The 16621-nt window shown below is 45.6% G+C and overlaps 1 protein-coding gene across 2 annotated transcripts in view; it reads right to left on the reverse strand.

Moving 5' to 3' along the window:
• The window catches only part of ZFR2 (zinc finger RNA binding protein 2), a 115854-nt gene that overhangs the window by 24625 nt on the left and 74608 nt on the right, over nucleotides 1-16621 (reverse strand). For both annotated transcript variants that reach the window (XM_088452978.1, XM_088452977.1), the window contains exons 10-14: nucleotides 13115-13250; nucleotides 12811-12992; nucleotides 12441-12609; nucleotides 10910-11048; nucleotides 7984-8072 (exon numbers count right to left, since the gene is read on the reverse strand). In XM_088452978.1, coding sequence (XP_088309104.1) covers nucleotides 7984-8072; nucleotides 10910-11048; nucleotides 12441-12609; nucleotides 12811-12992; nucleotides 13115-13250 — 715 coding nt within the window. The remainder of the gene's footprint in view (nucleotides 1-7983; nucleotides 8073-10909; nucleotides 11049-12440; nucleotides 12610-12810; nucleotides 12993-13114; nucleotides 13251-16621) is intronic.

Raw genomic sequence — 16621 nt, forward strand, 5'->3', positions numbered from 1 at the left:
CCCATTCCGGGATCCAAAAGGGGAGGCCCTTGGAAAGGTGACTTGTGTGAAGCCACCAAGTCAGAGACAGACGTACCTCTGGAGACAGTACCAATGTCTGGGTTCGTATCCGGCGTGGAGATCCGTCCCATCTGGAAAGGATCAGTGTCTGTAGAGGCCAGGAATGGAACTGGCCATACTCCACCATGTCGAAGGTCGACACCATGGAGCCCAGTAACTGCATTGCCGAGTGAAATAGACACCTGGCGACTGTGGAGGCAGCTGCGAACCCGCTGCTGCAGCATGGTTATCTTGTCCCTGGTCAAGAAATTCCTCTGTTGTTGAGAATCCAACAATGCCCCAAGATGTAGCATCCTCTGTGAGGGAGTCAGCGAGGACTTCTTCCAGTTGATCAACCAACCGTGGCTTTGTAGCACTGTTATTGTCATCTGTAGATGCTGAAGAAGTAATTCCGGAGACCTGGCTAGCAATAGTAGGTCGTCCAGGTAGGGCAACAGACTGACCCCCTGCAACCACAGTTGGGCCGCCATCACTGCCATAAGTTTGGACTGTCCATGGCACCCAGGGTTTTCACCAAACAGCAGGGCCTGAAACTAGAAGTGTTGTTGCAACACTGCGAACCTGAGGTACCTCTGGTGAGCCAAAGCTATCAGAGACATGCAGGTAGGCATCCTGAATGTTCAGAGACACCATAAAATCCCCTGGTTGCATAGCCAGTATAATTGAACGCAGGGTTTCCATTTTGAACTGAGGCACTCAGAAACTTGTTTAGGGACTTGAGGTTTAGGATAGGCCTGTATGCACCATTCGGTTTCCGAACCAAAAAGAGAGTGGAATAATTGCCCGTTTCCCCTCTGGGGAGTAGGCACCGGAACTAGAACTCCCTGTAGGAGCATAGATCGTATAACTTTCAGCAGTTCCAATGTCTTTTCCTGATCCATCTGAAGTCCCGTAGGGAAGAATTGATGAGGAGGTCTGTATTGGAAGGAAAGGGTGTACCCTTTAGAGACCACTTCCCTTACCCAAGTGTCTGTTGTGGTACGCCACCAACACTGGGCGAACTGAAGAAGTCAGCCTCCCATCTTGGGGTCCCCCAAGGAGAGGCCCGCCCCGTAAGGCTGAGTGTTTAGCATCGGGCTTGGCAGCTGGACGCCTGGTACTCCAAGCCTGCTTCTTGGGCTTTGTGACCTTCTTAGCTCCCGACGGTCTGGGAAAGGACTGAACCTTGGCCTTACCCTGAGGATGGAAAGCCCGAAAGGACAGTTCCAGACCCTGATAGCATTGGGGCCGAAGGTAAACAGGCAGACTTGGCAGCAGGCAAAGTGTCCACGATTTTGTCCAAATCTGGCCCAAATAAGACCTGGCCATTAAAGGGTAAACCTTCTAACTCTTTCTTGGAATCAGCATCCGCTCTCCAAGATCGCAACCGAAGAGCGTCTAGCTGACACTGCAGCCGATGAAATGCGAGATGTTGTTAGGAGACTAACATCCAGAGCAGCCTCATTCACATATGTAGCAGTCTCTGAGGTAACCTACCAGTTCAATTTGTTCACTGGCAGCCTCTACAGGCAAGGACACTTTAAAAGGCATTTGCCCAACATTCCATGGCCCAGCTGGCCGAGCGAGCGACCGCCCGCCCCCCCCCCCAAATCCTGGATATCCTAAAAACCTGAGGATCATAGCCTCTAGGTCGACAATTCAAAGAAAGTATGCCACACTCTGTGGTAAATTCTTGCAGAAGCCGGCTTCCGAGCATGGTGTTTACAACAGAGCTGGAAAAACCCCTGGACCTCAAGAGGACAGTCTCAATAGCTACGCCATCAAAGACAGACGGCCCAGGTCCGGGTGATGGCAAGGACCTTGAGACAACAGATCCAGACGTAGAGGCAACCGCATCTGAGTGTCTATGGATAGGCTCCTGAGATCTGAGTACCAGTATCGTCTGGGCCACGCTGGAGCCATCAGCAGGAGCGTGCCGCCTTCTTGCTTGAGTTCGCGAATCACTCGAGGAAGAAGGGAGACGGAGGGAAGAGGTACGCAAACTGGACGGTCCACCGGACCAACAGAGCGTATACCAGAAGTGCCTCTGTCTCTCTTGTTCTTGACACGTACACAGGAAGCTGCTTGTTGTGTCGGGACGCCATGAGGTCTCTCTCTGGAAGGCCCCACTTGTTCACCAGTAGCTGAAACACCTCCTGGTGAAGAGACCACTCTCCTGGATGCACATCTTGACGGCTGAGAAAGTCTGCTTCCCAGTTGAGGACTCCTGGTATGAACACTGCCGAGATGGCAGGGAGATTGCCTTCCGCCCACGCTAGAATGCGGGACACCTATGTCAGGGCCGACTGACTGCGGGTTCCTCCTTGGCAGTTTATGTAAGCCACCGTGGTGGCATTGTCCGACTGCAGCTGCACGGGCTTTCGTGGAGGACATGTCTTGCTTGTTGGAGAGCTTTGAATACTGCCCTTAGTTCCAAGATGTTGATTGGAAGCGCAGATTCTGCTGGCGTCCACCTTCCCTGGAAGAAGTGTGGACCCAACACTGCTATCCAACATCGAAGACTGGTGTCAGTCGTCAGAAGGACCCAGTCCGCAATCCAAAAGGGGCGCACCCTGTTCAGGTGAGTAATCTGCAGCCACCAGGCTAACGACAGACTTACCACCGGTGACAGCACAGTCTGTCTTTATCCGGTGGGGCAACCCATTCCATCTGGAGGGGATCAACTTCTGCAGAGGTCTGGAGTGAAACTGGGCAAACTCCACCATGTCGAACATAGACACCATGGAACCCAGTAACCTCATCGCCGAGTGAATAAACACCCGGCGACTCTGCGTACCTTTTGCCTGTAATGCAGAGATCTTTTCCTCCGTCACAAAGATCCTCTGATGTTGGGAGTCTAACAGGGCTCAGAAATGGAGCATCTGATGTGATGGCACCAGGGATGACTTCTTCCAGTTGATCAGCCAGCCATGAGCCTGAAACACAGACTCAATTGCAGATGGCGCTGAAGGCTCTCTGGAGACCGTGCCAACAGCAGGTGGTCGTCCATATAGGGCAATAAGTGGATCCCCTGCATCCGCAGATGGGCTGCCATGACACTGGTAAACACTTGAGGCGCTGTGGCCAGACCAAAGGGCTGTGCCTGAAATTGGAAGTGTTGGTCTCCTACTGCAAACCTGAGGAAATGCTGGTGTGCTGAGACAATGGGAATATGCAGGTAAGCATTCCAGAATATCTAGCGACACCATAAAATCCCCCGTTTCTATCGCCAAAATGATGGAACGCAGGGTCTCCACCCTGAACAGAGGAACCCTCAAGAATTCGTTGAGTGATTTGAGGCTGAGGATGGGCCTGTAAGACCCATTGGTTTCCTGTACCAAAAAAAGATTGGAGTAACACCCCGATCCATTCTGGGACAACAGGACCGGCACCATAACTCCAGCCTGGAGCATAGAGTGGATCACCTTCCGGAATTCCCGGGCCTTGTCTTGGTCTGACTGAAGGCCCGTGGTGAAAAACTGGCTGGGAGGCCTCCGCCGGAAGGAGAGGTCGTACCCCTGAGAGACCACTTCTCTTACCCAAGTGTTTACGGTTGCGAGACACCAGCACTGGGCGAACTGAAGAAGCCGGCCTCCCACTTTGGGGTCCCCCAAGGGAAAGTCCGTCCCGTCAGGCTGAGGGCTTATCGTCCGACTTGGGAGTGGGATGTCTTGTACTCCAAGCCTGCTTCTTTGGCTTGGCAGATTTCTTGGCCCATGCCTGTCTAGGAAAGGACTGCACTTTGAACTTACCCTGGGCCCTATAGGGCCGAAAGGACAAAGTACCAGACCCTGATGGGACTGTCGCCGATGGCAGACACGCAGAATTAGCTGCTGCCAGAGTGGTGTCAAAGTCAAATAATTGGTTATGATCGTTGTACAATTATTATCTGACGATATAGTAGTCTATGTCTGATGATGTATTACTAGGATGCTACTTTGCGTCGGTACAACCCGAGGCGCTAAAATGCATATCCACAACACACATACGCTGATGCACATAACGCACACACATATGTATGTATATGTACATATATACGTACATACAGAGATTCACATTTGCTATTTCAATACACAGATAAACATATGCGAGCGCATACATATAAAATGGTTCCCACACATTATAGATAACCAGTGTTATTAAAGGTATTTGTTAGCTAATAATTATGATGTAAGATGTACTTAAATGAGATCTAAGGTTCAGAATATAGTGGACATGTCATGTTTGGCATCATACTAAATCCCTGTTTATTTGCAGACATCCGTTCTATCGGCAAAGAAATCGCATCATGCGTCCGCTAGTTATGGATGATAGGGAGTTATTGAATAGAATGTTTTTACTAGTATGCAGTGTTGTAGCCAGTTCAGCGGGAAACTACACAATGTGGCAGTTGGAGGATTGAAACATACCCCTGATGACACCGTATGAACTGACCAATGACCAGATTGACCAGAAGCAAGAACCAATAAGAACCTGTCAATTTGTCTCTTTGTTAACTCTGAAACCCGTAAAAGGTATATAAGTTGTGTGCTGACCTCAGTGTACAGGTATCTTCTTGCGACCACAGACATCTGGATTGATGACTGTATACTGGGACCAGTGCGCACGAGCATGTATTGAGCTGTACTTTATCATTGGTTTTTACTCAAATTGTTAAAGCTTACATCGTGTTACCCCTTTATATATAAACAATTTTTTGTGCTTTGGAACCACACGATTGGACTGGAAAGCAATTCTTTCTTAAGAGACTTGCAGCGTTAAATAGTGACTTAGAGGTATTCATAGAGGCCACAATTTTGTCCAGATTAGGGCCACACAGAACCTGTCCATTAAAGGGCAAGCATTCAAATCCCTTTTTGGAATCTGCGTCCGCTTTCCAAGAACGCAACCAGAGGGTGCGGCGCAGCGCCACTGCTGCTGAGGAGATTCTGGAAGTGAGGAGCCCTATATCTAAGGCTGCCTCATTAATGTACGTAGCTGAGTCTCTGAGGTTACCCACTAACTCCACCTTCTCAGGTGACGAGTCAGCATCTAGAGACATCTCCAAGCTATCAGCCCAATGCTCCATGGCTCTGGCAACCCAGCACACGGCCATTGCCGGTCTGGACGCCGCCCCCCTGCAAGGGAATAAATGGATTTCCGACACATTTCTACCTTGCGATCCGTAGCATCCTTTAAGGAGGACAATGAGGGCATGGGCAATGTAGCACTCTTCACTAGGAGTGTGACATGAGAATCCACCTGTGGAGGGGTTTCCCATTTGGAAAAATAATAAGGGTATGCAAAAGCCAAAACGTTTTTTGAGGCTGGTAGAGCCTACCTGGATTTTTCCACGCCTCCTCTAAATGATCCACTAACTCACCAGATAGAGGGAATACAGTGGCATCACCCTTAATATCCTTAAAGAAAGCATATTTAGATTTGGCCACGGGGGGATAGTCATCTGTAATAACCAAGGCCGCATGGACTGCCTGTATAAGGCCAGGTATATATATATATATATATATATATATATATATATATATATATATATATATATTTTAGACTTGGACTCCACCTCCATAGTACGAGGGAGCTCCTGGTCTGAGAGGTCAAAAATCTCCCAGTCATCAGACGTTATGTCCAGGAATGATAATGTTCGTCCATGTAAGATGACGTTTAGCCTCTTTCCGAGTTCCGTTTTTTTGGAGGGCAAAATCCGAACTCAACGTGCAAACTCGAACCTATCCGAGCCTGCACATCCCTAGTGTAAAGGAGTGTATGTGACTCCCCTCACAGACAATATTTTTACTGTCAGGCAACGAATACCCTGCAACACTGCACAGGCTTTTGCAGAAGAACAACAGGGATAGTAAAATGGTTGACAGTCAGAAGTGAAAGTACAGGCAGACAGCGCTATGCAGAAATAACAAGAGATATGGTAAGAACTTACCTTTGTTATCTCTGTTTCTACGAAGTCCATAGGGTCCACAGGGTTGACCTTGGGTTATAGCTGGATCTGGATCCACGGGAACCACGCAGTTAAAGCTTTGCTGCTCCCAGGATGCACTTGGGTCCGTACTCCTCTATACCCCGCCCCCAAGGCACAGGCACCTGAGTTGGTAAGCAGCCAAGGCCGGAGGAGGAGATTAAACAGAGAGAAGGAAGACTGGAACACACAAGGAACCATACTCACAGAAATGGGAGACGGAAAACCAGTGAGCAGCCACCCAGCCCATATGAAGCCAGGTGCGTCAGGGCGGGCGCCCTGTGGACTTCGTAGAAACAGAGATAACAAAGGCAAGTTCTTACCATATCTCTTGTTTTCTACTTCAGGGTCCATAGGGGGTCCACAGGGTTGACCTTGGGGATGTCCCAAAGCAGTTCAACTAAGGGCGGGGACGCTCCTGTGCTGAAAGGAGAACCTGGCGCCCAAAGGATGCATCCTGAGAGGCGAAGGTGTCAAACGCATAAAACCTCAAAAACGTCTGAATTGAAGACCAAGTGGCTGCCTTACACAGCTGACCAGCAGAGGCGCCACGCCTAGCAGCCCAAGAGGGACCCACAGAATGAGTGGAATGAGCCTTAACAGAGGCCGGCACAGGTAAACCCTCCTGTGCATAAGCCTCACAAATAACGGAACAAAGCCAACGGGCTAACGTTTGTTTGTTGGCAGGCCAACATTTCTTGTGAAAACCAAAGAGGACAAAGAAAGAATCAGACTTCCTAACCGAAGCAGCCCGGTCCACATAAATTCTAAGCGCCCGGACTACATCTAAGGAAGCCTCACCAGCTGAAAGATCAGGTGACTGAAAAGCTGGCACAACAAGTTCCTGATTGATGTGGAACTTCGAGACCACTTCAGGTAAAAACTCGGGACTCACCAGAGGCAGGATTGATAGTGGGTACACATGGGCACATATCGTTTGAAGCTAGTACACTGGAAGTTAACGCAGTTCAGGTTCCTGGATTAAGACACAGGGCGAGGCAAAAGGTTTTTTCGCCACGCTAATTAATGGTCGCCCAATGTAGCAATTCAATTGTCCGTAAAACCGATATATATCAGTCTGTAAAATGGCTAAATCTGGTTTGACAGCATGTTTACACTTAGAATGCTGTCAGTTAAATTGCTTTAAGCAGTATTTTCTCTTTATTGTGCCACTGACATACAGCTGTCGATCTCCTGCTGGTTTACATAATGATTGTGTAGAATAGATCAAGCATATGTATTCTTCAACTATACTTTCCACAACTAATGCATATATAGAACTATCCAGATCTGCACACAAAGCCACATTCGCTCCTCTAATTTCAGCTCTGCCCTCAACCAATTAAAATGTGCTTTCTTTCTCATGAGCATACAATTTTCATGTCTGCATCCATCTGGTCTACCTTATATGTACCAGTTTTATCCATATCCTGTTTTCCCCACTAACCATTGTAGTGGAGCGCTGTGGCAAATCATTTACTGTCCAAGTTTAGGCGGAGACCCTTCTGAAATAGGCATTTAGTACAACATTTAGCACAATGTGTTGATCAAGGTGATTGGATTACATTGAAAACTAATGCATTTGTTAATGTCCAGTTTTCGGTTAACCTGAAAGTAATTTTCGGCAACAAAACACATTACTGTATTCACGAGAGATCCTTCAAGTGTCAATGTAGAGGCCAGCCTGTGAAATCTAGAAGTCTGAACACGCGTAACCATTGTAATCTACAAATGAGTCTCTCAAAAAGACACTAGCAGTATTTAGGTCTCTTTAGGTAACTGCTCCTAGAATAGGTCAAGCATTACTGGATATTATATTAACCAACTATATATTATTTTGAAGCTTCAATGCAGAGGAATCTGGAACTTCTATATTTTGTATTTACCTCAAATGATGCCAAAATATTTTCCATCTAACATATAAAACTTTAAACAAACATTGCATCAAAAGCATATTTATTATTTTTGTTCATTACCTGGAACCATTTAGCTTGCCGCAGGCGAGTCAGGGTCTTTGAACATATGTTCATGTTTAGCAAATTACTCTCCTCAGTTGTCACTAAATCTGTAATACAAATATGAATTCAATAACATTTAGTTCAACAGCCAAAGTTAAATTTCGACTGAAAAAGTAAATGAAAGCCATTTTAGAAAGCAATCTTTTCCCTTCTTTGACTTAGGGGGAGATGTATCAAACCTTCTAAAGGTTGAGAAGTGCACAAGTGGAGAAGTTGTCCATGGCAACCAAACTCCTACCTATCATTTTATAGAATGTACTTGATAAATGCTACCTAGAAGCTGACTGGTTGATATGGACCACTTCTCCACTCTTTAGAAGATTTAATACATTTCCCACTGACACGGTTATAGTGCAGTGATGTAAGGAAATATAGGCCTCCTAGCATTCAATAACCAATGTTTTTCAATTGATAATTGAGGTACTTTGTACCATGGGGTACAGAAACTCCTTCAAGACTCCATCACTTTAAAATTTATGCTCAATGATTTTTCTCCTCGCTCACCTATATCTCAATTCTGGAGGGATTCAATCACTTTGGAATGACTGTGAGGTCATGCCGCTAATAGAATTAAACCATAGTGGCCAAAACCTCCATGAATACCTGTTGGGGCATTTGCAGACCAAGGGGAAGAGCCAGAAACTGCAAATCTGAGGCAGTGCTGGTAGCCTCGCAGACTAGAACATGTAGGAAAGCATCAAACTTATTTTTCTCCGTGCTGTTGATGACAGATTTCAACAAAAACTTAAAAATCTTCCATAACCACCAGTTCGCTTTCACAACTCTGGAATCAACATTTTATCACCCAAAGAGAGGGATTGTGTTCTGCAACACATTGATCTACATGGAAGCTGGTAATGAAAAAACCTCTGTGTGGAGATCAATTAACTTATTCCCAATCCACAATGCCAGAAATCTGAAGTTGCACTGAACCAGTTGATACCAATAAAGAAGCACACAAGCCTGGTTGGTAGATTGACCAACATGCACACTGTAAGCTGTATTGTCAACTCCATAGCAGACATAGGGGGAGATGTATCAAAGCTTGGAGAAAGTTAATAGTGCCAACCAATCATGTTCTGCCATTTCTTAAACACTGAATGGTTTGTCTCTCTCTCCAAACTTTTTACTCTGAATTAATTAAGCAAAACAAGGAGAAGAGAACTGGCCTCTCGGGACCTTACTTTTTTCCACCTGTTGACTGGGTAATCTTGTTCAATTCCAAGCCAAATACTGTAGGACATCTGAAAAGGGAAAAGCCTCCAAAAGAGTCAGATTCTGTGTCCACACCCCAGGCTTTACACTAAAAGGTACAGTGAGCTGAGATAACTGAAGTCCAAATAATCCCAGCATCACAAACACTCATGCCTCCCAGATGTGACCAAACATGTTTTACTAGCGGTAAAAATGGGTCTCAGAGATGCACAAGACTCTACAATTAGTAGATACTCTCAATGTTCCTATAATGTACTATGCTTAAGAGCTGCAATGTGGCTTATTGGAAGGGTTCTTGTCTTGAGCTGCAAACACACACAACGATTTTGTTATCAACGATTTTCCGACAGATTTTTTGAACTACAAACGATTTTTGTAACTTCCCTTAATGAAAATCGTTCAGTTGGTAAGTCAGAATGAACTACAAAACGGGAACGCGCATGAACTGTAAATCGTTCATCGTTATAACTCAGAAACTGAACGACAACGACATCATTATAGTTAAATCGTTCAAAAAATCGTTACGTGTGTATGCACCTTTAGACAAGCAAGCTGTGGGAGCATCAACCTTAAAACAGGGAGAATCTGCCCAAGTATCCCTTTTTAAAAAATAGATAGCGGCAGTAATTGTGAGAAACCGGAAACATCCATTTCAGTTTGATACAAGCTTCACAGAATAACCTTCTAGCCGAGTAGAAGGAGGAAAACAAACCATTCAATCCTTTTTCCTCTTCAACAACATGCTCTGAATACTCAATATCCTGGGTGCTCAGAACAAGCTTAACTGCACACTCTAAATCATCCACCCCTTGTGTCCTAGCAAAAACAACCCAAAAGGAATCCTCCAAGTCATATTCCTCTATTATCTCACCTTTCACTTGTCAGACCCAGGCCTAAGCTTTGATACTTACAAGCAGCAGCTAGTGTGGATTTCTCTAAAATCCTATCTAAACATGAGGATACTCACACCAGACCCTGCACTGACTTAGCCAGGCAGCGCACCATACCTGTCTGACTGGGGGAATTGTAGCTGTACCAGCCAACATCCATTCAAGCAAGAAAAAAGGTGCATGTGGTCAGATGTTGTGGGTTCAGCTAGAGGTGGAGGGGCAGTTATCACATCTCCATAACAATGCACCAGGGATTTAGTGCAGGCTAGTTCTAATTTAGAGTTACATTTTTGGAAGTATAAAAAGTAATTGAAGAATCTTATCCGGTGTTAGATTACTCCCTTTATCAAACAAGATAAATGTTGGGGGAAAAAAAGGTGTGGTTTCTAAATTCTACATATGAATGACTGTTCTACTCTGTACTTTCCATGTGTATTTGTCCTGTAAAGCCAAGTGATAAAAATATTTGAGTCCCTGCAGAGTAGGGAGGCGCAAAATCCTTTAGATAAATGGAAAAGTCAGAGAAACCTCTATATTCCATGGTACCAACCCCACATAGGATGAAAGAGAAACTGTTTTGAATTTACTACATCCTGTACATTATGAAACAGGTAACTCCTCCCTTCATAGATAAAACACTGAAAACTAGGAGTCACAAAAGTAAACCTATAGGACCAAAGCTTCTGGAATTCAGCTATCAGCCAATATTGAAAACACAAATATTTGTGTGTGCAAGTTTGGTCAAAAAACTACAGCCCAATTCTGCCATAAAGACTCACCATTTTCTTCTTCCTTAGTACCTAAGGCATGAGAGGTGAGTGATACGGTGACCTGTATTGTGGGATCTCCTTGGAAAGTAATAATGAGATGAGCTTCATTCATATCATTTGTCACACTGTGCTTCTCTTTTGTCAGCACCTGAAGGCAAAAAAATACAACAATTAGCCCTGCTAGGGTAGGAGGAGGTTACCGATTGTGATAACACTGCTAGCGCTAGCATGAACTGTGACTTACATGCGGAAACTTGTTCCGCTGTAATAAATATATACATTTTTTTTTAAATGATTTATTCTCTGAATCAAGTATTTTCTCTTCATCTTTACAGGATTTAAAATATTTTGTTTTTGGGCATGTAGGGAGCCCTGAATGCATGTCACAAGAACTGTAGGGGGAGCATTCAGTGCTAGGGGTATAAGCTACACCTAGCACTGACTAATAACCTGGTCTACCCACACCAAATGATGCACTGCCCATGGAGGATTAGACCTCTCTGGTCAGATATGCCATCTGCATAGAAAAAAAAAATAGTCACAGAATAGATCTGCCTTATTTCTATTTTGATGCTGTGAGAAATTGATTGAGATCGCTTCATATTACAGTAGTAAAAGACAAACAGGCGGCCATCCGAGCACTAAAAATCCTGTGTTGTAGACACAAATAAAATAATGCACTGCTTTCAAGGTGTACTGATGCTTCTTTGTGGTTGCAGTGAGAGTAACAAAGATAGCACCACCAACAGATGTGGTATAAAAGGTCGACGTGTAGAATGTCGACATACCATTTTTTTTTTTTTTTACTATTTAAGCCTAAACCTAATATGTACTGTCAACATTTCTGACTGTTGAGATGTTCATTATGTCATAATTTTACATGTCAACATTTTTATATAATTGTGACACCTGTGGCTGCTGACATTTTGACTGGATACCCCAACTACTGGTTGATGTGAAAACCAGAAACAAGCTATTAAAATTTCCCTGACGTGTAGGGTAGACTCGCTATGCTTTGGATGTCCCAGATCAGGGGCCAATGAGGTTGTTTGAATTCAGGAATGGGATACAGGGGATTACCATTTAACAGCCAGCACGTATTTCATATTAATTTATCAATTTTGAAGTTAGATTATACCAATATGACTTGTTATAGTTTCATTATACCTGTTATTGACTGATTGTTTACTACCTCCATTGCTCATTCTAAATTATAATGCTTAAATTGTGCTGCACCCTCCAGGAGTCTACATTTTTTGGCGGCCTGCATCTAGACATACCAAATGAGGCGTTCAGCTGTCCCCCAAATTGAAATCATCCTGCTGCCATTCAGCCATCCCGGGACACTATTTACCATTCATAAAACATCTCAGTATTACTACAAAAATAGTTTTTTGCACACAACAACTGAAGAAATGCATTCCTGAATTAATGCAAAAAGGAGAAAGGAAAAGTTGAATAATTAACACTGTCTGATTTCTGATTCAGAAATGTAATTGCAACTGTACGCAAACACACAACATGATGATTCAGGTCTCACCTCCAATTGCACTGGCAGGAGCTCAGCTACCTTTTCCAACAGGCTGCGGTTAGGCTTCTCTGCACATAGCAAGATCAGATGAATCTCTGTGTCTCCCCGCAATAGGAGGCCTTTTGACAAATTCCCAACACGTACAACCCCCTTCAGGAGAAGGGAATTATTTGCTTCACTGCATTACAAAACGATAGATTTACATTAAAAACAATTAAACAATTTATACAGCAAACACTTAAACCTAACAAAGAATGGTCAGTGACAGTACATTAGTGATTATCTGATCTTTTCCTCTCACCCCCCCTCCCAACAACACAAAATCATTCCGATGCCCCTGGATGTGTAAGACACCTGAACAGGGAAGGACATTTCTTACCTAGAATCTTTGCCTTTGTTTTCCTCTCGTAGTTTATCAGATACAAGTTTGAGAGCTCGTTCAGACAAAGATACAGCTTTCTGTACAGCCTTAAGCTCTTTCTCACTGGGATAAATTTGAGTATGTTTTCTCGTAATGTGGTGGTCATCTACGGTGCCATGTGACTGAGGAGCAAGGGAGGGCTGGAGAAAGGTGAAGAAAAAACGACAAACAGGTATCTGAACTACAAATACACATAGTGAACGCAATAGCATGCTAACTAATGAAATTGAATGAGAGAAGCGTATTGGTACACTGTACTAACCAGGAGCGGCGGAGGTCCACCAGCCCTACCCGTGTGGTGCATAGATTCCCAGTAGTGCATACGTCTATCGTGTTCATATCTCCAAAACATGTACTCCTCTTCCAGCTGTCTCAAGTACATGTTCTCCTCATAACGTCTGCAGAAAGAGAAAATAACACTGCAAACAAAAGTAGTAAGCTCCTCTTGGTAAAGCCAGACTACCCTATATTTAAACATTTCCACTAAGATTTATCTAGTTGAGCAATTAAATATTTATGTAAATGAAAACTGACTGCAGTTTGCCATTTGTTTGGCCATTGAAAAAAAAAAAAAAAAAAAAGTTACCCTTGGTAACTCTCTCTTCGAAGTCCATAGGGTACATAGGGAAACAATGGGGTGTAGGCGGTACTTGGAGGACCGGACACCAACAGCAAAGCTAATTTTCTAATCTCAGGATGCTCCGGTCCTTCCCCCTATACCCCGCGCATAGCCTGAAGGCAACACCGTTTTGTTCACAAGCCCAAAGCAGGAGCAGGATAGGAGAGTAGGAAGACTGGTACACTGTAGAGCCTTTTATATACAAAGGGCCATTTTGATATATATAACATGTGCGGGCCCGTGCAGGCCACGCCCCTCCGTGAGACGTCACACAGGGGCAAGGTCACAATTGCCGGTGATTACAGCAATGCTTGGAGCATCCTGAGGATGCTCTGGGGAGCTGTAAGGACAGCGGTGTAACAGTCTGAATCGTCCTAAGACACGCTACAGACGGCACTGCTGCATAGATTCTGGCTGCAGGGTGCCATTCTAGTGACCCTGCTAGCCAGAAAAAAATGCTCAGAGGGCCAGACCAAATGATTCCGCGGGCCTTATAGAGCCCACGGGCCTGAAGTTCCCCATCCCTGCTGTAGAATCTCACTCTCACACAGAAGGAAACAAGTGACCAAGAGAAGAAACCCATAGAAGCCAGGTGGACCTCGAAGAAAGTTAACAAGGATAAGTAATACCATAACTTCTTCTTCAGGGTCCATATGGCTCCACAGGGAGACAATTGGGATATCCCAAAACAGTTCAAGGTTGGGGACGCTCCTGAGCTGATAGGATGCTTCCTTCGCTTGTAGGGTACTCCTGAGAGGCAAATGTATCATAGGCATAGAACCTAAGAAAGGTGTGTACAGAAGACCACGTGGCCGCCTTGCATAGTAGTTCGGCAGGCGCGCCACAGCAGCTGCCCACGAGGGACCCACAGAGCAAGTAGAATGAGCAGATAATGTAGCCGGCACAGGAAAGCCAGTCTCCGTATAAACCTGTGAGATAGTCATGCAAAGCTATCTGGCCAGAGTCTGTTTGTTAGCTGGCCATCCCTTCCTGTGGAATCCATATAGGACAAAGAGGGAGTCCAATTTCCTGATGGAACTAGTACAGTCCACGTAGATCTTCAGAGCATGGACCACATCCAAAGAGGCCTCACCTGCCGAGAGGTCTGGTGATTGAAAGGCCGGAACAATTCCTCGTGAAGGTGGAAAAGAGAGACCACCTTAGGAAGGAAGACAGAGGTGCGTTCGAAGAACAGGCCGGTCCTGAAGAAAGATCAGAAATGGGGAGCTACAGGAGAGTGCCCCTAAATCCGATACCCTTCGGACAGATGCTATAGTCAGAAGAAAGTCTTCACAGTGAGCCATTTAAAGTCTACTGAATCCAGGGGTCCAAATGGAGGTTCCTGAAGTGCGTGGAGAACCACTGACAAAACCTGTGTGTGTCAGTTTCTAGTAACACACCACTAGAAATAAGTATGCCACACCCGGTGATAAATCCTGGCAGAGGCCAGTTTACGCGCTCTGAGCATGGTCTGGACCACAGAGCTAGAAAACCCTTTAGACCTTAGGAGGGATGTCTCAAGAGCCAAGACAGACGGGCCAGGTCCGGATGTAGACAGGGAACATAAGATAACAGGTCTGGTCGTATAGAAAGTTGGAGAGGAGCATCTATGGAGAGACTTTGAAGATCGGAGTACCAATGGCATCTGGGCCAAGCCGGAGCTATCAACAGGACCGTGCCCCCTTCTTGCTTGAACTTCCGAAGAACCCAAGGAAGAAGGGAGACTGGAGGAAAGAGGTACACCAAATGGAAGGTCCACCTCACAGATAATGCATCCACGAAAGCTGTGCCGGGGTCCCTTGTCCTGGTCCCGTACACTGGAAGCTTGTGGTTGTGTTGTGAGACCATGAGGTCCACCAGGAGCTGAAAGACTTCCGGATGTAGAGACCACTCCCCAGCATACTCATCGTGACGGCTGAGGAGACGGCGTTCAGCCCATGTAAGAATGCAGGACACTTCTGCCATTACTGACAGACTTAGAGTGCCTCCTTGGTGATTGAGGTAGGCCACTGCCGTCCAGTTGTCTGTCTGTACTGGCCTGTCCTGAAGAAAATCCTGAGCCAGAGTGAGGGCTTTGTAGATGGCTCGGAGTTCCAGGAAGTTGATTGGTAAGATCGCCTTGGCTGGAGTCCAGCGTCCTTGGAAGAAGTGCTGGCCGGTCACTGGGTCACTAGAGGCTTACGTCTGTGGTGAGGAGTGCCCAGTCCAGGATTCAAAACGGGTGATGCTGGTTTAAGTGGGACGTCTAGCCACCAGGATAGGGAGAGTCGAACCTCCGGAGAGAGGCCCATCATCTGGGATCTGAGCAGATGGGGCAACCCATTCCACCTGGAGAGGAACAGGTGTTGTAGGGGCCTGGAGTGAAACTGAGCGAACTTCACCATGTCGAAGGTGGACACCATGGTTCCCAAGGTCTGCATTGCGGAGTGAATTGACTCGGCGACTGGGGTAACCTGCGCACTCTGTAGTGCAGAGATTTTGTCTGCGGTCAGGAAGATTCTCTGAGCATAAGGGGTCAAGTGAGCGTTTTTAGAAGTGGAGATGTTGCCCGTACCAACCAGATTCTAGCTATTATCTTCTAGAAGCTGCCAGTTAAATGTTAAGTAGAATCTAATTGGTTGCTATAGGCAACATCTCCACTTCTGAAAACTCTTGCCTTAGTAAATTTACCCTTCAGAGTCCAAGAAGGCTCCCAGATGTACCATTCTTTGAGAAGGGGTCAGGGAAGACATTTTCCAGTTGCTCAGCCAACCATGCGTTTGTAGAAAAGCAATGGAAACTTGTAGATGGCTGTGAAGAATCTCTGGGGAGCTTGCCAAGAGCAAGAGATCGCCCAAGTATGGGAGCAGTCTGATCCCCTGATGACGAAGATAGGCCGCCATAACTGCCATGATCTTTGTAAAGTTCCGAGGAGCTGTAGAAAGACCAAAAGGCAGTGCTTGAAATTGGGAATGTTGCTGGAGATACTGCCGATAAGAGGGCGCTATAGGTACATGTAGGTAAGCGTCCTGAATGTCTACAGACACCATAAAGTCCCCAGGCTCCATAGCCAGGACAATAGAGCATAAGGTTTCCATACAAAACCTGGGCACTCTGATAAACTTGTTCAGAGACTTGAGGTTGAAGATAGGCCCGTTGGGCTTCTGGCTT

The sequence above is a fragment of the Taudactylus pleione genome, unplaced genomic scaffold (genome assembly GCF_031769625.1).
Source record: "Taudactylus pleione unplaced genomic scaffold, aTauple2 ptg000560l, whole genome shotgun sequence".
Classification (NCBI taxonomy): Eukaryota; Metazoa; Chordata; class Amphibia; order Anura; family Myobatrachidae; genus Taudactylus; species Taudactylus pleione.